Here is a 23,380-nt window from a genome sequence, read left to right as displayed (position 1 = left end):
AATAAGAAAAAGAAATTGTTCATTTGTTAGTCTGTGAAGAGGTCCAGGGAAAAATGTAGGAAAAATTACGTATGAATTATTGTTTTTCGTTTTTGCATTGAATATGGAAAGACGTTGCCTCTAGAAGGCAGGAAAAATCATTTAAAAAATCCACGTTGCCTCTAGAAGGCAGGAAAAATTATTTAAAAAATCCACGTTGCCTCTAGAAGGCAGGAAAAATTATTTAAAAAATCCACGTTGCCTCTAGAAGGCAGGAAAAATTATTTAAAAAATCCACGTTGCCTCTAGAAGGCAGGAAAAATTATTTAAAAAATCCACGTTGCCTCTAGAAGGCAGGAAAAATTATTTAAAAAATCCACGTTGCCTCTAGAAGGCAGGAAAAATTATTTAAAAAATCCACGTTGCCTCTAGAAGGCAGGAAAAATTATTTAAAAAATCCACGTTGCCTCTAGAAGGCAGGAAAAATTATTTAAAAAATCCACGTTGCCTCTAGAAGGCAGGAAAAATTATTTAAAAAATCCACGTTGCCTCTAGAAGGCAGGAAAAATTATTTAAAAAATCCACGTTGCCTCTAGAAGGCAGGAAAAATTATTTAAAAAATCCACGTTGCCTCTAGAAGGCAGGAAAAATTATTTAAAAAATCCACGTTGCCTCTAGAAGGCAGGAAAAATTATTTAAAAAATCCACGTTGCCTCTAGAAGGCAGGAAAAATTATTTAAAAAATCCACGTTGCCTCTAGAAGGCAGGAAAAATTATTTAAAAAATCCACGTTGCCTCTAGAAGGCAGGAAAAATTATTTAAAAAATCCACGTTGCCTCTAGAAGGCAGGAAAAATTATTTAAAAAATCCACGTTGCCTCTAGAAGGCAGGAAAAATTATTTAAAAAATCCACGTTGCCTCTAGAAGGCAGGAAAAATTATTTAAAAAATCCACGTTGCCTCTAGAAGGCAGGAAAAATTATTTAAAAAATCCACGTTGCCTCTAGAAGGCAGGAAAAATTATTTAAAAAATCCACGTTGCCTCTAGAAGGCAGGAAAAATTATTTAAAAAATCCACGTTGCCTATAGAAGGCAGGAAAAATTATTTAAAAAATCCACGTTGCCTCTAGAAGGCAGGAAAAATTATTTAAAAAATCCACGTTGCCTCTAGAAGGCAGGAAAAATTATTTAAAAAATCCACGTTGCCTCTAGGAGGCAGGAAAAATTATTTAAAAAATCCACGTTGCCTGTAGAAGGCAGGAAAAATTATTTAAAAAACCCACGTTGCCTCTAGAAGGCAGGAAAAATTATTTAAAAAATCCACGTTGCCTCTAGAAGGCAGGAAAAATTATTTAAAAGATCCACGTTGCCTCTAGAAGGCAGGAAAAATTATTTAAAAAATCCACGTTGCCTCTAGAAGGCAGGAAAAATTATTTAAAAAATCCACGTTGCCTCTAGAAGGCAGGAAAAATTATTTAAAAAATCCACGTTGCCTCTAGAAGGCAGGAAAAATTATTTAAAAAATCCACGTTGCCTGTAGAAGGCAGGAAAAATTATTTAAAAAACCCACGTTGCCTCTAGAAGGCAGGAAAAATTATTTAAAAAATCCACGTTGCCTCTAGAAGGCAGGAAAAATTATTTAAAAAATCCACGTTGCCTCTAGAAGGCAGGAAAAATTATTTAAAAAATCCACGTTGCCTCTAGAAGGCAGGAAAAATTATTTAAAAAACCCACGTTGCCTCTAGAAGGCAGGAAAAATTATTTAAAAAATCCACGTTGCCTCTAGAAGGCAGGAAAAATTATTTAAAAAATCCACGTTGCCTCTAGAAGGCAGGAAAAATTATTTAAAAAATCCACGTTGCCTCTAGAAGGCAGGAAAAATTATTTAAAAAATCCACGTTGCCTCTAGAAGGCAGGAAAAATTATTTAAAAAATCCACGTTGCCTCTAGAAGGCAGGAAAAATTATTTAAAAAATCCACGTTGCCTCTAGAAGGCAGGAAAAATTATTTAAAAAATCCACGTTGCCTCTAGAAGGCAGGAAAAATTATTTAAAAAATCCACGTTGCCTCTAGAAGGCAGGAAAAATTATTTAAAAAATCCACGTTGCCTCTAGAAGGCAGGAACAATTATTTAAAAAATCCACGTTGCCTCTAGAAGGCAGGAAAAATTATTTAAAAAATCCACGTTGCCTCTAGAAGGCAGGAAAAATTATTTAAAAAATCCACGTTGCCTCTAGAAGGCAGAAAAAATTATTTAAAAAATCCACGTTGCCTCTAGAAGGCAGGAAAAATTATTTAAAAAATCCACGTTGCCTCTAGAAGGCAGGAAACATTATTTAAAAAATCAACGTTGCCTCTAGAAGGCAGGAAAAATTATTTAAAAAATCCACGTTGCCTCTAGAAGGCAGGAAAAATTATTTAAAAAATCCACGTTGCCTCTAGAAGGCAGGAAAAATTATTTAAAAAATCCACGTTGCCTCTAGAAGGCAGGAAAAATTATTTAAAAAATCCACGTTGCCTCTAGAAGGCTGGAAAAATTATTTTAAAAATCCACGTTGCCTCTAGAAGGCAGGAAAAATTATTTAAAAAATCCATGCTGCCTCTAGAAGGCAGGAAAAATTATTTAAAAAATCCACGTTGCCTCTAGAAGGCAGGAAACAAAACAAAAAAAAAACATTGTTCCACAACATCCCATACGGGACAAGGGAGGAAACATTATTTAAAAAATCCACGTTGCCTCTAGAAGTCAGGAAAAATTATTTAAAAAAATCCATGCTGCCTCTAGAAGTCAGGAAAAATTATTTAAAAAATCCACGTTGCCTCTAGAAGGCAGGAAAAGTTATTTAAAAAATCCACGTTGCCTCTAGAAGGCAGGAAAAACTATTTAAAAAATCCACGTTGCCTCTAGAAGGCAGGAAAAATTATTTAAAAAATCCACGCTGACTTTAGAAGGCAGGAAAAATTATTTAAAAATCCACGTTGCCTCTAAGGCAGGAAAAATTATTTAAAAATCCACGTTGCCTCTAGAAGGCAGGAAAAGTTATTTAAAAAATCCACGTTGCCTCTAGAAGGCAGGAAAAACTATTTAAAAAATCCACGTTGCCTCTAGAAGGCAGGAAAAATTATTTAAAAAATCCACGCTGACTTTAGAAGGCAGGAAAAATTATTTAAAAATCCACGTTGCCTCTAAGGCAGGAAAATTTATTTAAAAAATCCACGTTGCCTCTAGAAGGCAGGAAAAATTATTTAAAAATCCACGTTGCCTCTAAGGCAGGAAAATTTATTTAAAAAATCCACGTTGCCTCTAGAAGGCAGGAAAAATTATTTTAAAAATCCATGTTGCCTCTAGAAGGCAGGAAAAATAATTCAAAAAATCCACGTTGCCTCTCGAAGGCAGGAAAAATTATTTAAAAAATCCACGTAGCCTCTAGAAGGCAGGAAAAATTATTTAAAAAATCCACGTAGCCTCTAGAAGGCAGGAAAAATTATTTAAAAAATCCACGTTGCCTCTAGAAGGCAGGAAAAATTATTTAAAAAATCCACGTTGCCTCTAGAAGGCAGGAAAAATTATTTAAAAAATCCACGTTGCCTCTAGAAGGCAGGAAAAATTATTTAAAAAATCCACGTTGCCTCTAGAAGGCAGGAAAAATTATTTAAAAAATCCACGTTGCCTCTAGAAGGCAGGAAAAATTATTTAAAAAATCCACGCTGCCTCTAGAAGGCAGGAAAAATTATTTAAAAAATCCACGTTGCCTCTAGAAGGCAGGAAAAGTTATTTAAAAAATCCACGTTGCCTCTAGAAGGCAGGAAAAATTATTTAAAAAATCCACGTTGCCTCTAGAAGGCAGGAAAAATTATTTAAAAAATCCACGTTGCCTCTAGAAGGCAGGAAAAATGATTTAAAAAATCCACGTTGCCTCTAGAAGGCAGGAAAATTATTTAAAAAATCCACATTGCCTCTAGAAGGCAGGAAAAATGATTTAAAAAATCCACGTTGCCTCTAGAAGGCAGCAAACATTATTTACAAAATCCACGTTGCCTCTAGAAGACAACAAAATTTATTTAAAAAATCCACGTTGCCTCTAAAAGGCAGCAAACATTATTTACAAAATCCACGTTGCCTCTAGAAGGCAGCAAACATTATTTACAAAATCCACGTTGCCTCTAGAAGACAACAAAATTATTTAAAAAATCCACGTTGCCTTTAGAAAACTGAAAAGATTAGTTGTTGTTGTGACGCCTTTCCCAACCTATCGTATTTCTTCTATGGCAGTAATATAAATTGCACCTTCTCAATCAAGAGTCCGAACATTTCAGGTGAAGATTCGCTGATCATGGTTCTTAAAATGTTTGCGAGGAGCGTCAAATTTAGAGGGTTTTTTCTATTTCTTTGGTTTTTTCATAGTACGATATTTTTTGTAGCGGCGGGTTACTTACTAGTCCAACGACCAATCCAAGTTTTTATCATTATTATGGGTGAAAGAACGGCACATGTTAGCTCTCTACCTTTAAGCGGTATTAAACTCAGCTCCCAGGGTGACACATCGGAGAGGTCAGTGTCCAACCGGGATGGGCCAGGACCGTTGCCTGGTACATTTCGCTCCTATGTTTATTTCTAAGATTGTATTTCAACCAACATTTCTTTACCTTCCTCATTTCGACTTCCTTCTGCATACATGCGTGCCTTTATACAAGTGTTCGTTTTACCATCTGTTGGGAAAATTGCAATTGCAATTGACCAAAAGCTGTTGGACGAAGACGAAAAAAAGAAAACTAATTCGTAAACGTTTCCATTTTACTGCAGTCTGCAGTCAAACCATAATAAGATATATCCAAGCCAAATAAAAATGGACATCATTGTTGTAGAATTTTTATTTCGTTTTGCTTTGTTACTGGTCATTTCTATAACAAAATAATAGCATCTAATCAAGAAAACTGTCTCTCAAGATTAAGAAACGGCGACGACGATTTCCCAAAGAATTGTGGCCATTATGGCAGTGTCTAAGAAAAACTTTTAAACAAAACGAGATTTTAAATTTTATTTTATTTCCTAATAACTAAGTTTTACTTAAAGCTTAAGAAATAGTATTTATACTAATTCACTTGATTATGGAATAAAATGTTCCTTATATTAGTATTATCAACACTTCACCACTTGTCCAAAGAATTGTATGCCATCTTTATTGGTTATCATGAACAGGAAAGGATGACTTATGTCCACAACTTCGGGCGTAATTCTCAGATAAGAATAGGCATTCCAGAATAAGACAGCTGTAGAATGAATACATAAAAATAATAATTAATATAATGAAAGTATTTCAAGAGAATAAAATATGATTTCTAAAAATGATTTTGTAACTGAAGATTACAGATCCACGAAACTCTAAGGACACATAAGATATAGGGCCAGTATAATGATGCATATTAAGCCCACTATAAAATATGGATAATAAAAATATGGAAATTTCCAACAAATTTTATGTTCCAGAGCCAGCAAAAGTTGACCCTTTTTTAAATTTTCACAATTTCTTGCTTCCAGTAAATGTTTACAGGTTATGGAACCTATATTTCAATAAATAATTTTGTGTTTTCATTTAAAATTGGATGTTGTCAAATGTGTATTTATGACAAACATTTTACAAAAATGTTTTTTTACACAGTAATTTATTATGACTTATTCTTATTGCATAAATATACTCACTAATCTTTTCGAAATCACCGATACCATGCTCCTTAAATTTTAATTTGATACTCTGCTGTATCGTATCATACTTGCTGATGTCTTCGTCAGAAATCTGAAATAGAAAACAAATAAAATATAATATAAACAAGTAAAAAGCGTTAATTTCGGCCGGGCCGAACTTTTTATACCATAAACCATGAAATATTGCGAACTTGTATGGAATAATTAGTTTCCTTTCCTGTCCACAACTTCAAGTGGATAAGTTTTTGAACCACTTGTACCCCAAATGCCTAAATTAGGTCACAAAACATATCCTAAAATAAATTGAAACAAGCGGTATGGGGGCTATATTAAAGTGTTGACCTATTTTGGCAATTTTTGGTGGAGAAGTATTGTGACCACTGGGAATCTGGGAACTACTATATCGGTCAAATATGTAGCTAAAATCCCAAAAACACTTAAAATCCGGAGTTATCGTTATATGCGGACTAAACTAAAAATGGATCTATGCTGACAATTTATCGTGGAAATAGCTGGTCTGTCGGAAATTATGACGTATCTGACATACATTTCTGGAGTACTATACATACGTCAGAAACGTCGTAAACCTAGGAAAAAACAAGGTTTTTTACAGAATAAACAATCGAATTTTTAACCTAAAAATCGATATTTTTCATAATAATAAAACTAATTTATTATTAATTATTTTGAGATCCTATTTTATTATAATATACATATGTTTGGGCATTATACATATGTTTGATTATTACTTTACCCGCAAATTCTTTGAATCATAAAGTAGTGGTAGTGTTCGGAATCTATTGCTAAGTGCGTAACCCAATTTATTATTAGTTTTTATTATTATTACAGTGTTTTATTTAACTTGCCTTGGTGTGTGTTTAGTTCAAATCTGGTAACTCATTTTTAACACGGTTGCAGTTGACCAATCGAACTTAAAATTTGCACACTTTTCAGATTTGGAAGACAATACACGAATATGAAATCAAAACCAATATTGGTCCATTTTTACACTGTTTTACAGTGTTTTATCTAATTTGCTTTTCAAATCTGGTAACTAATTTTTCACACAGTTGCAGTTGACCAATCGAACTTAAAATTTGCACACATTTCAGAATTGGATGACAATACATGAATATGAAATCAAAACCAATATTGGACCATTCTTACAGTGTTTTTACGGTGTCTAACTTAACCCCCTTTTCAAATCTGGTAACTGATTTTTAAAGCGGTTGCAGTTGACCAATCGAAGTAAAACTTTGCACACTTTTCAGATTTAGATGACAATACGTGAATATGAAACCAAAATCAATATGGGTCCATTTTTTCCTATAGCTCCCATATAACGGTACCACCCGATTTCCGGTATTTTGCTTTTCAAATCTCGTAACTCATTTCCCACACAGTTGCAGTTGACCAAACGAACTAAAACTTTGCAAACTTTTTAGATTTGGATGACAATACCTGAATATGAAATCAAAACCAATATTGGTCCATTTTTACAGTGTTGCACAGTGTTCAATTTTACATGCTTTTCAAATCGGGTAACTCATTTTTAAGACAGTTGTAATTGACCAAGCGAACTAAAACTTTGCACACTTTTCAGATATAAATGACAATACATGAATATGAAATCAAAACCAATATTGGTCCATTTTTACACTGTTTTACAGTTTTTTATCTAATTTGCTTTTCAAATCTGGTAACTCATTTTTCACACAGTTGTAATTGACCAAGCGAACTAAAACTTTGTACACTTTTCAGATTTGGATGACAATACATGAATATGAAACCAAAATCAATATGGGTCCATTGTTTCCTGTAGCTCCTATCCAGCGGTACCACTCGATTTAAGATATTTTATCGTCATTTTAAGCCCGTATTGGCTGCTTTTTGCCAACTAGGTACAGAAACGTACCCATTAAAAATTATGGACATAGGTCCAGGTTTTGGTATAGCCCCCATATAGCGGTACCGCCCGATTTCAAGTGTTTTATGGATTTTATCTTCATTTTTATACCGAATTGCGTGTAACTTGCCATTTGGAGATCCCAGTGGTAGAGAAATTTCTCCACCAAAAATTGTGACATACATAGGTCCAGGTGTATAGCCTCCATATTACGGCTCCACCCGATTTCAAGTGTTTTTGTCTTAATTTTTGGTCCGAAATGGCTGTAACTTTGATTTCGAGTTCCCAACTTCTCCACCAAAAATTGTGGACATAGGTCCAGGTTTTGATATAGCCCCTATAAATAGTACCACCCAATTTCAGGCATTTTAAAGTTTGTATCTACATTTTCGGCCTAAATTGGTTATGGGGTTCCGTTGAAAATTGCAAGAGCATGTTGAGAGGGGAAAGCTCGGAGGAGGTAGTTCGGCGGTGGTTTTTCAGTGGTTCGGTGTAAGTTGTTAGGAGTTAAAGTGAATGTTGTTCGGAAGTTCCGAGGAGTTTGTTTGAAAGTTCGGATGAGGTTGTCCGGAGGAGATTTTTCGGAAGTTTGGATGAGGTTGTTCGGAAGATCGGTGGAGGTTGTTCGAAGGGGTGGTGTTATGAAGGTGGATGTTAGGAACTTCCACCCCCCTCCGAACTTCCAAACAACCTTCCCCGAACTTCCCCTTCTCAACTTGCCTTTTCCACATTCAGTCTAACTTGTTCACTACTACACACATCCACACCCACAAGCACACAAACGGTCAAAAAATAAATACTTATTTCAAAATCTGACCCAGGTACACAATTTTGGTGGGGACGTTTCTGTACAACTGGGAACTCGAAGACAAAATCCTCAAAACAACTTAAATCGGGTGGTACCGCTTATGGGCACCATCATTAAATATCATTTATAATCTCAAGTATATACAAATAAAATTGAAAATCTTAAAAAAATGTATTTACAAAAAAATTAAAATTAATTATAAAATTAATAAGTTTCAGTGTTCTATTTTTAAATGCACTAAAAACTAGAAAATAAGTATGTAATTAAAAAAAATAAGTAACAGTGTTTTATTTATAAATGCACTTAAAAGTAGAAAATAATTTTGATGATGGAATCTCTCAAATAAAACGCTTGCCGTTCAATATTATCACAAGTTTTAATTTAAATGCAAGCGTTTTATTTGAGAGATTCCATCATCAAAATTATTTTCTACTTTTAAGTGCATTTATAAATAAAACACTGTTACTTAATTTTTTTAATTACATACTTATTATAAATTAAAATATTAATAACAATATATTTTTATTTTCAAATAAAAGTCCGGATGCTCTTTAAAAACAAAGAAACGCTTGTAGAATTAATATTAAGTGACAAATATGATGGTAACATAATTTTTAGAGGTTTATAACGTTTGCTTCCTTTAAAAAAAATTAAAATTATTTTCAAACAATTCAACATTTTTTAAAACATTAAAAAATACTCTATAAGTTTTCATAAAACTCATATAACTCATAGGGTCATTATTATATTTTTTCTTTTACTATTGAACGGATTTGAAAACGCAAAATAAACCAATTAAAAATAAAGTTTTCACATTAAAAATGAATACCAAGAAGCTCCTTCATGAAATTAAATGATCACTTTTAACTTAAGTTAATTGGAACGCTAAAAATTTGTTCGGAAAATCCAAACTATAACAAAAGAAGACTTATAACAATGGGAGATATACTGAAAAAATTGATTTGTGTAAAAAAGCTGTAATTAATATGGGAAAATTTATAGACCAAACAGTAAGGAAAAGATCACTGGGAATATGTAAAATATATATGGGAGATACATATAAATCTAAACCGATTTCGGTATAATATGGTACACTTATGGTTACACATTCCAAATTTCATTAAAATTGGACAGATGTTGGTGTTTGGTGCAGCAAATACGTGAAATCGGGCGTAAATATATATGGGTGCTATATCCAAATCTAAACCGATTTCGATATAATTTAGTACATTTATTTCTAGACCAAATTCAGTTACACATTCAAAATTTCATTGAAATCGGATATATATCGTGTTTGGTGCAGAAAATACGTGAAATCGGACAAAAATATATATGAGACTTGTATCCAAATTTGAACCAATTTCGGTAAAAATTAACACTTTTATATCTAGACCGAATTCGGTCACACATTCCAAGTTTCATTGAAATCGGACATACATATATAGCGTGTTTGGTGCAGCAAATACGTGAAATCGAACGAAAATACATATATATGGGAGATATATCCAAATCAGAGCCGATTTCGATATAATTGGTACATTTATTTCTAGACCGAATTTAGTCACACATTCCAAATTTCATTGAAATCGGACATACATATATAGCGTGTTGTGTGCAGCATATACGTAAATCGGCCGAATATATATGAGAACTATAGTCAAATCTGAACCGACTTCGATATAATTTAGTACATTTATTTCAAGACCGAATTCAGTCATAAATTCCAAATTTCATTGAAATCGGACATATATAGCGTGTTTGGTGCAGCAAATATATGAAATCGGCCGAATATATATGGGAGCTATAGCCAAATCTGAACCGATTTCGATATAATTTGGTACATTTATTTCAATACCGAATTCAGTCACACATTCCAAACTTCATTGAAGTCACACATATATCGTGTTTGGTGCAGCAAATATGTGAAATCGGCCGAATATATATGGGAGCTATAGCCAAATCTGAACCGATTTCGATATAATTTGGTACATTTATTTCTAGACTGAATTTAGTTACACATTCAGAATTTTATTTAAATCGGACATATATAGCATGTTCGGTGCAGCAAATACGTGAAATCGGACGAAAATATACATATATGGGAGCTATACCCAAATCTGAACCGATTTTCACCAAAAGCAATAGTGTTCTTCCTATGGCTTAACAAGTAAGAACGGCGTTAAGTTCGGCTGGGCCGAACTTGTTATACCCTCCACAAAGAGTTGCATTGAAGTAAAATTGAACAATTAGTTTCCTTTCGTTTTTGAAGAAGACTAAATATCAATGAACGGAAGCAAACAAAACGGTTTCCGTACCAATCACACAAAGTCACAAACTTTACAGTTTCTCTGAATCGTTTCGCTCTAAAAACAAAACAAAACCACAAACTTTTCAGTGCAAAAATACGAAAACCGTACCATTACTGAAATGTACTTTAGCAATGCTTAGCCGAGATGTTTCATTCACCACCAAAACAAAAAGGGTTTTTGGCAAACATTTGCTGCGAAATGATCAATGCCACACTGAGACACACACATGCATTTGATTAACTTCGTAACTTCAACAATACCAAAGAACGGAATTGCTCTAGATAAACATGGTGTGCGTTAATTCATTGCAAAAACAAAGGAGATGATCGGTGGTGAGAGTAAAGTTCAAACTCACCTCAATTGAGATTGTGTGTGTTCACACAGACCCAGACACGGGTCAGGAGCTCTGTGGTGATTAACACTGCTGTAAGCCAAATGTGTTCTTCTTTGACACAGCGGTGCCGAAGTTTTTCGGCAATTTACACACATACGACCCGAATGCATAGAAAGAGCGTACGAAAAAGAGACAATGTTTTGATTTGTTTTTGTTTTGTAGCGTGCGTGCATAAAAACACACTAACACACAGTCATAAGTTGCCAATAGTTTGAATACATTCACGTTTTTGACTGTTCTCTTTTTTGTCACGTACAGTGTACACGGCTGCCAGATTTGACGATTTATCGTCATTTTGACGATTTTTTGGTCAAAAATTGATAAATGACGATTTGACGATTTTTACCCAAAAAAATGACGATTTTTGGATATTTTGCTAATGCAGTAATAAAAAATGTTGTAAAATTTTAATTTGTAAAAACTTAGTTGATTTTAAAAATTAATTGTTAAACAATAATCACAATAATCGTTATTTTTGAACGTAGAAGCTTGAAATTTTGCCAAAACATGTATTTTAGCTTTATGTATCAGATTTCATCAATGGTTACGATATGTTTGGGTACATATGCAAAGGAATTTTTAACTAGAACCAAACTGATTTCAATGAAAACAAGCAAAATATATAAATGCACAGCTCCAGAAAGTGCAACAATCTCCTATTTTTTGGTAAATTTATAAAGGAACAAAAGTCAAAATTTCAACAATAGTAGATTTTGTTCTGGGCAATTAACTGCGTTATATTGAGCTTTGTGCAGAAATTTTAAAAGTTTAATAGATTTGATTTTGAAAATAGTTTTATTAATTTTTCGACATCCTTAACGAACTTTCACATTTTGTCAACAAGAAGGAAAAGCAAAAATTGGATTCAGAATTTCGTGAACTAAAGCTTTTGGATTTTGAGGAAATGTTTGAAAATAATGAAACGGATTTAATTCGCATTTTAATATATGATTTGAAACGTGTTGATGGTTCATATGTGTTTCCTATAATAAAAAAATTTTTAAAGAAAATAATGATAGGTATTTCCAGATTCGCCAGCAAATATTAAACGTGGTTTCAGCTAAGTAAATCTTCACAAGACGAAATATGTATCGAAATTCTTTTCATAAGGATTCAATGTAGAGTATACTTAACAAAATAAATTGTTTGACACATTGATTAATATATTTATTTACAAAATCGTTTAATTAATCATTTAATACTGATTTGAAGTAAAAATATGTTTACTAACTCGAATAGCCATTTAATGTTTATTTTAATTAAAAATATATTTAAATATAACTTAATATTACCATTTTAATTTTTGACGATTTTTTTTGACGATTTTTTTGACGATTTTGTAAAATATATTTGACGATTTTAATTTTAAAAATCGTCATTTTGACGATTTTCCATAAAAATAATCTGGCAGCCCTGCTGCTGTAAGCTAACATCATCATTTGTGAGTGGAGAGAGAAGCTCTCTTTGCTTGCTCGCTAGTAAAGGGTTGCGGAATGTTGTTTCTCAACCTCCACACGAATCATTCATGTGTTTTGAACTTTTTCGTTTTCTATCTGTTGTTGTGCATGGCACAATTAACAGGTAGATGCATCAGCCAACAACTACAACAAAAACCAGTTCAGCACTGTGAAATGTCAAAAATGTTTTCAAAAAATAAAGCGATTCACACAATTTTTTCAACAAAATTTTGTTAGGCGGATATTAATAAACGCATTATTACAAAAATCCAACAAAAATTCACAATTTTCCGTTTAACTTTTTGTTTTTTAAATTTTGAGTTTTCAATTACAACAACTGTTTTGACAGCTTGCAGTACATCAGCTGGGCTGATGCGGGTACCTGTATGATTGTGCCATGTTGTTGTGGAATTGAGAACTTTTCGCTATTCGTTTTGTTCACACTCACAAATGTAAACAAACCGAAACAAAACATCGAGTTCGGTCAACGTGGGTTATGTTTCTTTTTGTATTGTTCCTATGGAAAATACGAAACGAAACCATTGGAAATGTTTCATAAAGTATTTTTACGTACGCTATTAAATATCAAATTTCAACAATTACAAAATACCGAAATTTGGGAGGTACTGTTCTATGGGGGCTATATAAAAACTTCGATCTATACTGACAAATTTCTGGCGGAAAGTTTTTAGACTCAAAGAAGACCAAATACCAAACTTTCGATATATCGGTAAGATAATGTGGCTTCTATGGGGGATACTGATAATTCTCTTCTGGAATATTTTACAACCCCATGGAAGACTAAATAACAAATTTCAGCCATTTCGGAGGGATGTTGACGTCACAACCCTTAGAATTACCAAAATCGGAAAGCACAAAGGTTGTGGCCACAAACCTTCAAAATACGGAAAATCGGGATTCACCGTTCTATAAGGGCAATATGAAGGCGTGGACCTGTACACAAAATTTTCAGGTGAAAAGTTTTGTAACCCCCCAACGAAGACTAAATACCAAATTTCACCCATTTCGATGGATTATTGTGGTCACAATCTTCAAAATACCGCAAATCGGGAGGTACCGTTTTATAGAGGCTATATTAAGGCGTCAGCGTGGACCAATACCGAAAAATTCCAAATGGAAAGTTTCGTACCCCAAATGAGGACTAAATACCAAATTTCAGCAATATTGATGTCACAAACTTCAAAATACCGGAAATCCGGTGGTACCGTTCTATAGGAGATATATGAAGACGTGGACCTATATCGACAAATTTCACGTGGAAAGTTTTATACCCCCCAACGAAGACTAAATACCAAATTTTAGCTATATAAAGGCGTGGACCTATAACGACGAAATTCTGTACCCCCAACAAATACCAAGTACCAAATTTCAGCCGTTTCGGGGGAATATTGAGGCCACAACCTCCAAAATACCAAAAATCCGGAAGTACCGTTCTATGGGGTCTAAATGAAGGCATAGACCTAAACCAAATTTTATATAGAAAGTTTTATACTTCAAATGAAGACGAAATACCAAATTTCATCTATTTCAGTGGATTATTGTGGCCACAACCTTCAAAATACCGATAATCGTGAGGTACCGTTCTATGGGGGCTATATGAAGGCGTGGACCTATAGCCCATTTGTAATACCAAACATCCTAGGAGTATTAAAAACTTCTATACCAAATTACCAATAATCTTAAAAATTACCAACTGTATCTAATTCTAATACCGGCTTAGAATTTTACCCTAATCAAGAATATGCATACTTTATGGGGTATCCGATGAATATTTCGATGTGTTACACACGGAATGACGAATTTAATTACACCTCCATATTAAGGTGGAAGGTAACGTGATATTCAATTCAATTTTCAGATGAATGGGACAATAAATGCGACCTGTACGTTGCGAACGGACGGACGGACATGCATAAATCGACTCAGAAAGAGATTCTATCTATATAGAACTACGGGTCTATCTCCTTTTCTTTTTGTATGTTACATACAAATGCACAAAGACATAATACCCCTTACCACAGTGTGGTGTAGGGTATAAACACACATTCTTTCCCAATGTAATTTCAATAAATTAAAAAAAAATGGTAAAAGTACGGAATCGATCTGGTACAAAAGTATATATGGACTGAAAGAGAATACTTTCAGACTCCACTACAGTTGGAATTTCACTAAAATTTAGTACACTTAGTAAAATAAAATAGCACACACATAGTGAAAACGCTACGGTAACTTATTACAAGGTTATAGTTTCCGATAAATAGTTATTTCTTTCCCCAGAAATTTGCAAAATTTCGTATTTTCCAAAATAGGGAAAAAGGCCGTCTTTAGGAGCATGCCACAGCCACACCTTCCAATAGTTTGACCTAATTTGTTGGTTTCCTTAATTTCAATATGATTACTATCGAATCCCGTATTAACATTCGGTGACGACCAAAATTGGGGTTTTGGTCAGGAAAATCGATTTCATTGTGTGCTTTGTGTTTAAGGAATCATCTTAATAAAAGCTGAATCTAAGATCATTCTATCGATTTTCAAGATCATGGCGTAGGTTATGAAATCGATCTAGCAATGGAAATCTCCAAAAACTTACCTCATCGTAGAACTCCGTTAAATCCTGTTCATCTTCCAATGAGAATTTCGGCAACATCACCCGAACCAATGTCATACTAAATTGTGTTTTACTAATATAATCCACCATATTGATATTGTCTATTAAGTAATCTTTCAGCTCCTCCAGACCGTTTTCTTCTTGTGGTAAAATTATCAACAATTTTATTTCATTCAAATGTAGAGGTAATTCCAATACACTGGCATTCAATTCTTCCAAAAAAGCATAACGAAAAACATCATCTTTACGTAAATTATCCACCAGATATGTACGATCTCCCGAATCCAGCTGATGAAAGGGGCGTTTACTGGTATCACGTGTTTGAAAATTAAATGTCCAACGTGCTTTCATGGTAATATTTTGTTCGATGAAGGTTTCATTTTTATATTCATGTTTGAGTATAGCTTTCGGCAAATGGGGATCAACGTCGACGTTGCTGCCAATTTCTGGGAGAAACCCATAAATCGATGTGGACTCAAAAAGTTCTCTGTACAGCTCATATGCCATGTAGGGGGCTATGGCAAAATTTGCATCTTCATTGGTGGAGTTTAGTATGTGTTGTATGTACTCGAGGGCAAATTCTTTCGATTGCAAACCGTAAACTTGCCTGTTCGAAAGGCCCAACAGAAGGGGAACTAAAGAAGGAAAAAACGTAAACAAATAACAATTATTGATTGATTATAGCAGCTCATTCCTGATTATTACCTCACTTTTACTTACCTAATAAGCAAAATTTCATTTGCTTTGATGATGCTAAAATATCTTCTAATAATAAATAAATTGCCGCACTCTATCAGTGGTCTGTTTCGCTATATTGCCACTTGATTAATAAACGATTTGTATTTGTTTCACACTTAATTGTGGCGCTTGATCAAAACCATGCTTATCAGTTTGAAAAAAAATGAAATGAACAGATTTTGAACTTGACACAGTCGTTATTTGTTTTTTTTTTTTTACAGTCTCTTGTGTGTGGTTTTATTTGAAATTTGTCGAGACCGGCTATGTCATTAGCCCATTGATTGTTTTGCTTTTCATTGAGTTCTAGAAGCGTTTGTTTTTCTATAAACATATGATTTTATTAGGTTGTATAGTATAAACGTTCAACTAAATCTGATTATTTGATACAATACATCATATGCGATAAAACTTTTGTTCATTCTCTCGAAGAGCGGAGTATTCTTAATATACCCCCGTGGCTAACACTTTAATCGACTGCCGAATCTATTGAAAAATCTATGGCCAAATTAAACGCCATGTTACCCGAGGGTGTTTGTTAGTTCACCTACCGGGCGCGTCCCCACCGGCGGATAGGGGGAGGCGGATGATCGTACTAATTCGCTCTAGATCTAGGGAATTCACTTGTGACTAAACCTGTTCCGGAGCGGATTAGTACAATCACCTGCCTCAAGGAATTTATTTTCCCCGCGGACAAAAAACTGGCTATGGGGGTGTTCCCCTAAAACAAAAAACATAAATATGAAGAAAGTTGGACAAAGAGAAAAAGTAACGGTGCAGGGCCTAATAAACCCAGTACCGGCGGGTTATGTTGATCTGCCTACGAGTCACACCCCGTAGTCATCATGCGATCGTGAGCCTTGGCACCTGTGGTCGAAAGTACTGTGACAAGCACACAGCCTAAGGGCAAATACAGGAGGAAGAGACTGAGAAGCTAAGGGGAAGTTCATGCTCGACCCAGCCTTCAGATACAGGTAGCGACTCAGACTCCAAATCCGATAGCGAAAGCAACAATAATATAACCGTCATGGAAATCCCAGATAAGGAGGAGGTCCACAAGATGGTGGACGAATTGGGCGACAACATTGCTAAGCTCACAACTCACAAGAAGCAGCTGCCTGGGGATCAACGACGCAAGTTCAGGAAGCAACGGGCGAGCAAAAAAGCTATATCACAGGATGCTCCCAAAGTGATCATGAACACTCCCTCCACTTCTTCGGAAGTGGCGAAGAGGATCAGATCCCCCGAAGAGATGTAAAGAGCACTGTAAAGCCGACAAAGAAGAAAAAGAGCTCCATATCTCCAAACGTTTCGAGTGCACCGCGTCAAGAACCATGCAAAGGAGACTGTTCCGAGAATCCTTTGGCAGAGGGCGACAAAGTCAGCTCGAACGTGAAGAGGGTGTGCCCAGCCGCAGAATCGAATGCAGTGTCTGGGGATTCTGCGAAGAAATCCCGGATCCGGCAGAAGAGGGCTGCGGAGACTGGTAGAGCGCCGCCATCTTACGCCAAGGTAGCCAAGAAACGGTACAGGGACGAACTCTGCTATGCAGTGATCGATACCAATAGAGGTTCCGGAAAGCTACCCAAAGGCCATCTTCCAGCAATTGAGGAAATGGTCAACAATAAAATATTGGATCACATAATGAATGGAGTTGATCCAATTCCAATTATCAGCAGCGGGGTCAAAGTGGACGTGATGGTGTTCCGATTTGCCCAGCATGCAAAGGATATTATCATTATATCGAGGAAGCCAAACCAAACAGCGAAGAGGTTTTACCTCCCAGCAAAAATGAACAGGGGGTCGATTCTGTAATCACCGACTCTCAAGAAGCCCGTTTATTGGAGGACCAATGATTGAGGTCATCCAGATAAACCTCCATCGGAGCGAGACGGCAACCATGGCCCTGATGGAGCAAATTAATACAGGTAAAATCCATATTGGCATGATCCAGGAACCTTGGACTATTCAGAACAAGGTCTCTGGACTAAACCATATAAACTACCAACTGTTTTATGCAAATACAAGGTCTCGACCGAGAACCTGTATAATATGTCACAAAAACATATGTTTTCTTTTCTCTCCAGAGTTGTCAACATCGGACGCAACTGTGCTGAAGCTGGGGAATGACAATATATACCTTGCATCAGTGTATTTACATTTCGACTCGCCGACATTACCACCTACGTCGGAGCTGCAGCCGTTGGTGAGGAAAGCAAAACAAACAGGTAACGAAGTACTAGTAAGTAGCGATGCTAACTCACACCACATTGCTTGGGATAGTACTAATACTAAAAAAAGCGTCCAAGCCCTTTTAGATTTCTTGAATACTAACGACCTAATAACCCTTAACATAGGAAATAAAGCCACCTTTGTTAACAAGATTAGGGAAGAGGTATTAGATATAACAATATGTTCCGAAAATCTTATAAACGATGTGAAGAATTGGAGGGTCTCGGAAGAGCACTCCTTCTCAGATCATCGGTATATAAGATTTGAACTAACACGGCCACCGCCGAAATCTATAAGTTTCCAAAATAAATCCAAAACCAACTGGATAAAATAGCTATGATAGCTACGATAGATATAAATGCCAAAGCACGGAAGATATAGGCAGAAATGTCAACATTATAACGGAGGTCTTAGTAAAGTCATTCGAAAAAAGTTGTCCCCTTCGAGAGAGGAAATCTGCCTACGAAATTTGCCAGAAGAGCTGAATCAGCCCTAAAACTAGCGTAGAACTGGGCTAGACCAAGAGGTCTTAACGTAAACCCGGAAAAACGGAAATATATCTGTTCACTAGGAAAACAAAACTGGGACACTTTGAAGAACCAGTTTTCCTAAACTAGACAATAAATATTTCCAACAAAGTTAAATATCTGGGAGTAATCCTGGATTGGAAACTTAAACGGAAAGACCGTATTCAAGAGAGTGCTAACAAAGCTTATAGATGTTGGTCAACCTGTAGAAGGGCTATAGGCTCCAAGTGGGGTCTTAATCCTAGGATGACACACTGGCTACACAAAAGCGTAGTTAGACCTATTCTAACATACGCTTCAGTAGTCTGGTGGACAGCTATGGATAAAAAGTGTAATATTAAAATACTACAGAAAGTCCAACGAATGTGCTGTTTAAGTGTAAGCGGCGCAATGAGGACAACACCAACGAGGGCATTAGAAACTATTCTATATATACACCCAATAGAAATCCAGATAAGGTATGAAGCGGCTGTCGCAGCTATCCGACTTAAAGCGATAGACGAGTGGATCAGTAAGGACCACGTAACATACCATCAAAACATTCTACGGGTAACAACGGGAGAGCCAATGGATAACATTGTATCGGGCCGTATACCTGAAACACTTGAAGCTCCTGCGAGGCATTAATTCAAGACAGAGACTCGTGGATCGGCGTAACTCTACAACAATGGCGACTGGACACTGCTAGGTGGGAGAACAGGACTGGGTCTTTTTATTGAAGAACCAGAGACCGAAATATCAATTCGGTTGCCGGATCACAATACGGTCAATCAAGCGGAGATCAGAGCGATACAGAGTGTCTGAACTGGCTTAATGGCAACACGAGACCAACTACTGTAAACGTCTTTACGGACAGTAAAACTGCAATCAAAGCAATAACATCCAAGACAGTAAAATCACAAACAGTCTTGGATTGTATAAATTCGATCAACAGCTATTCTCAACATGTATGCAGGGCATGCGGAGAAGATGACGAAACATTGGAGCATTTTCTCTGCCAATGCCCCGCTTTCGCAAACATCAGATCCCAGTTTTTAGGGAACGACACAATACCAGATCTTAATCAGATAATTGTAGACGATCTGAAAAAATTACGGGATTTTGTTAAGAGAACAGAGTTTCTTAAATAAAATACAGTAGGAACGGCGTTAAGTTCGACCAGCGGAACTTGTCATACCCGAGTTGTATTGAAGTAAATTTGAACAACTAGTTTCCTTTCGTTTATGAAGAAGACTAAATACCACATTTCAGCATGTTCGGTAAAACAATGTGGCTAAACTTCAAAATACCGAAATTCGGGAGGTACCGTTGCATGGGGGTTATATCAAAACGCCGATATATACCTGCAAATATCTTGCCCAAAGTGTTTTGACTCCAAGAAGGCTAAATACCAAATGTCCGATATTTCGGTAAAACCTTTAAAATACCGAAAATCAAGAGGTACACTTCTAAGGAGGACATAGGAATCAGTGGACTTATACTGATAATTCTCTTCTGGAATATATTATAACCACATGAAAAGCTAAATAACAAACTTCAGTCCTTCGGTGGGATATTGATGTCACAACGTTCAGAATTACGAAAATCGGGATGTACCGTTCTATGGGAGCTACACTGAGGCGTGGAGCCATACGGACACATTTCATTTGGAATGTTTTAGTAACCCAAATAAAATACCGGAAATAGGGAGGTACCGTTCTATGGGGGCTATACTAAGGCATGGACCTATACCGACAAATTTCATATGGAACGTTAAGTACCCCAAATGAACACCAAATTTCAACCATTTCGCTGGAATATTGAGGCCACAACCTTCAAAATACCGTATGTTCTTGCCCAAAAACAACATAATATCACTGTAAAGAGGACTATAGGGAGTAGCTTCGGTAAAAATTTCCAAAGGATCCACGAAGAGACCTTAAACTGCACTTAAACAAAAATGTTGACTTTTGTGAGGGAGGTACCCTTTGTAGTGGACCAATATGGTCCATTTTCGAACTTAAGCTATGTTTGAAAAAAAAAAAAAAAATATTATGAGATCAAAAGTTTGGTTGCTTCGTTTAAAAGATACTGCCCCTACCCTTTTAGCGAATGTTTTTGAACTTTTGTGGTGGAGCTACCGGAAAAAGTGGACCAATAAAGACCATCATGTAACTTTATCTACGTTTCGCAGAAGCGTTATGAGTTCCGCAAACTTACAAAGTTTTAACTGAGTATCAGGCATTACACATGGTGGTCGCTGGGGTTTATAAAGCTTTCGCAGGAAGTATGGACTTGCCCCTGAAAAAACTTTTCCCGTCGTATAGAGTGCGGCGAATAAAGTTGTTGAAAGAAAACTATTAGGGTCAGCGCAGAGTGGTTCAGAAATTGATTTTCCTGGCCAAATATCAAAGGTTTGTTTTGCCAATGATATTTAATTTTTATATGGGATTCGATTGTAAACATATTAAAACTAAGGAAACCAAAAAATTAGGTCAAAATATTGGAAGGTGTAGGCATGGGGTGCCCCTAAAGACGAAAAATTTCCCCACTTTTGGGAAATATGTAATTTTTGCAAATTTCTGGAGAAAGAAGTACCTATTTCTCGGAGGTAGGATTGTGACCTTTAAAATCGTTTTAATAAATTACCGTACATGAGCTATTTTATCCTCAGGTACTAAATTTTATGAAATTGCAAACTTAGTGGTCTAGAACTTTTGTAGAACAACTTGGAACAGTATTCTGTTTTCACAGAAAGATGCCCGAGAGTCTCCTCTTTCAGTCCATATATACTTTTGTACCCGAACGATTCTGTCCGTTTAACACTTTTTTAAATTTATTGAAATTATATGGGTAAAAATTTGTGTTTTTCCATATCGTTTCCAATATGGTTACAGCTTTTTTACACAAATTGACATTTTTTAAGTATATGAGTTTTTATACGAGCTATATAAGTTTTGTAAAAAAACCATATAGGTTTTGAAAAAATTAAAATTTTTTGTAATTTTTTTTTTAAATTTTTAAATTTTTGAAAAAAAAAATTCCAAATTTTTTTTAGCCTACACCACACTGTGGTAAGGGGTATTAGGTATTTGTGCATTTGTATGTAACATACAAAAGAAAACGAAATAGACCCATAGTTCCTTTTGGGGATATACAAATAATCACTTTCTGAGTCGATTTATGCATTCCGTCCATCTGTCCATGTGTTTTTTTCGCAACGTACAGGTCGCATTTTTTGTCCGATTCAGCTGAAAATTGGGGACTAAAATTTTTGTAGTCATAGGAAGAAGCTATTGCTTTTGGTGAAAATCGGTTCAGATTTGGATATAGCTCCCACATATATTTTCGGCCCATGTCATGTATTTGTTGCACCAAACACCCTATATCTGCTCAATTTTGATGAAATTTGGAATGTGAGACTGAATTCGGTCTAAAAATAAATGTGCCAAATAGTATCGAAATCGGTTCAGATTTGGATACAGCTCCCATATATATTTATGGCGGATTTGACGTATTTGCTGCCCCAAAGACGCTATAAATGTCCGATTTCGATGATATTGGGATTGAGTGACTCAATTCGGTCTGGAAATAAATGTGCCAAATTATATCGAAATAGGTTAAGACTTCGATATAGCTCCCATATATATTTTACATATTCACAGTGGTGTAGGGTATCATATAGTCGGCCCGCCCGACTTTGATCCTTTCCAAACTGTTATTGCACAAAAACACTGATGTTTTGATGAAAAATAGTAAAAAAAGTCAAAAGTTTAACTGTGACCATGAGTATCCTTGACCGCGTATAATTTATATGAAAGCTGATTGAGTTATCTGTTTAACAAAAAAAGAATTATGAAAGTTAAGTTACAGAATATTGGCCAGGAAAAAACGATTCTGAACCACTGTGCGGCGTTAAGTTCGGCCGGGCCAAATTTGTATACCCTCCACCACGAATTGCATTAAACTAAAATACAATAACACTGTACAACAAAATTGAACTTTTTTTAAAATTACAAGAAAACTCCGCACAGATTATGAAAGAGGACCGAAAAAAAGAAGACACGTGTATCGGCGTTTTGAAAGTTTACCTCGGGAAGTAACCTAAATAGCCGTGGCAAGTTCCTCCCATTTCTACAGGTTTTGAAATATTCGACACCAGATTCCTTGGAATCCTTGCATTTTAGGTATAAAGTGTCTTTGGCAATATTACTAACAACAATGCGGGGTATCTTTTTATGAAAAAATTAACCCTCATGCGAGTCACTAAACGTGTCTTTCTGGTCTCTATTTGCAAAAACGTTTAAAAACTGCTTTAAAATGTGATCGTATCAGATCAAAATATTCTACAAAATTATTGGCCATAAAATTTCTCTATTGGAGAATATTTTTGTCTTTGACGTCTTCTATCTAGAATGACGTTTTGTGGAGCAAAACTTAATAAACTCAGATAAAGTACAACATTAACCCTCAAACGTGATTTTACTTTTGGCAGATCCCTGGCGTTTAGGTACGATTTAGAGTTTTGACGTATTCGGGAACCTATGGTAAAATTTTATGACCAATAATTTTGTGAAATATTTTGAACTGATACGATCACATTTTAAAGGAGTTTTTAAACGTTTTTTGAAAAAAGAGACCAAAAAAATCCGTTTAGTGACTCGCATGAGGGTTAATTTTTTCATAAAAAGATACCCCGCATTGTTGTCAGTAATATTGCCA

General features: G+C 35.4%; 1 protein-coding gene across 1 annotated transcript; it reads right to left on the bottom strand.

The window, feature by feature from the left end:
- Positions 1–4,995: 4,995 nt before the first annotated feature.
- On the bottom strand, positions 4,996–16,024 carry LOC141405970 (antichymotrypsin-2-like). The gene is made up of 4 exons (XM_073990939.1): positions 15,906–16,024; positions 15,168–15,820; positions 5,680–5,773; positions 4,996–5,249 (listed from the first exon to the last, which is right to left on the bottom strand). Exons 1-4 carry the CDS (start codon positions 15,922–15,924, stop codon positions 5,119–5,121), a joined length of 897 nt encoding a protein of 298 aa, XP_073847040.1. The 5' UTR covers positions 15,925–16,024; the 3' UTR covers positions 4,996–5,118.
- Between the last annotated feature and the right edge of the window lie 7,356 nt (positions 16,025–23,380).

The sequence above is a fragment of the Musca autumnalis genome, unplaced genomic scaffold (genome assembly GCF_047663935.1).
Source record: "Musca autumnalis isolate F117 unplaced genomic scaffold, ASM4766393v1 scaffold_5, whole genome shotgun sequence".
NCBI lineage: Eukaryota > Metazoa > Arthropoda > Insecta > Diptera > Muscidae > Musca > Musca autumnalis.
The sequence above is the reverse complement of the archived record's forward strand: the minus strand, read 5'-3'. Positions and strand labels throughout refer to the sequence as shown.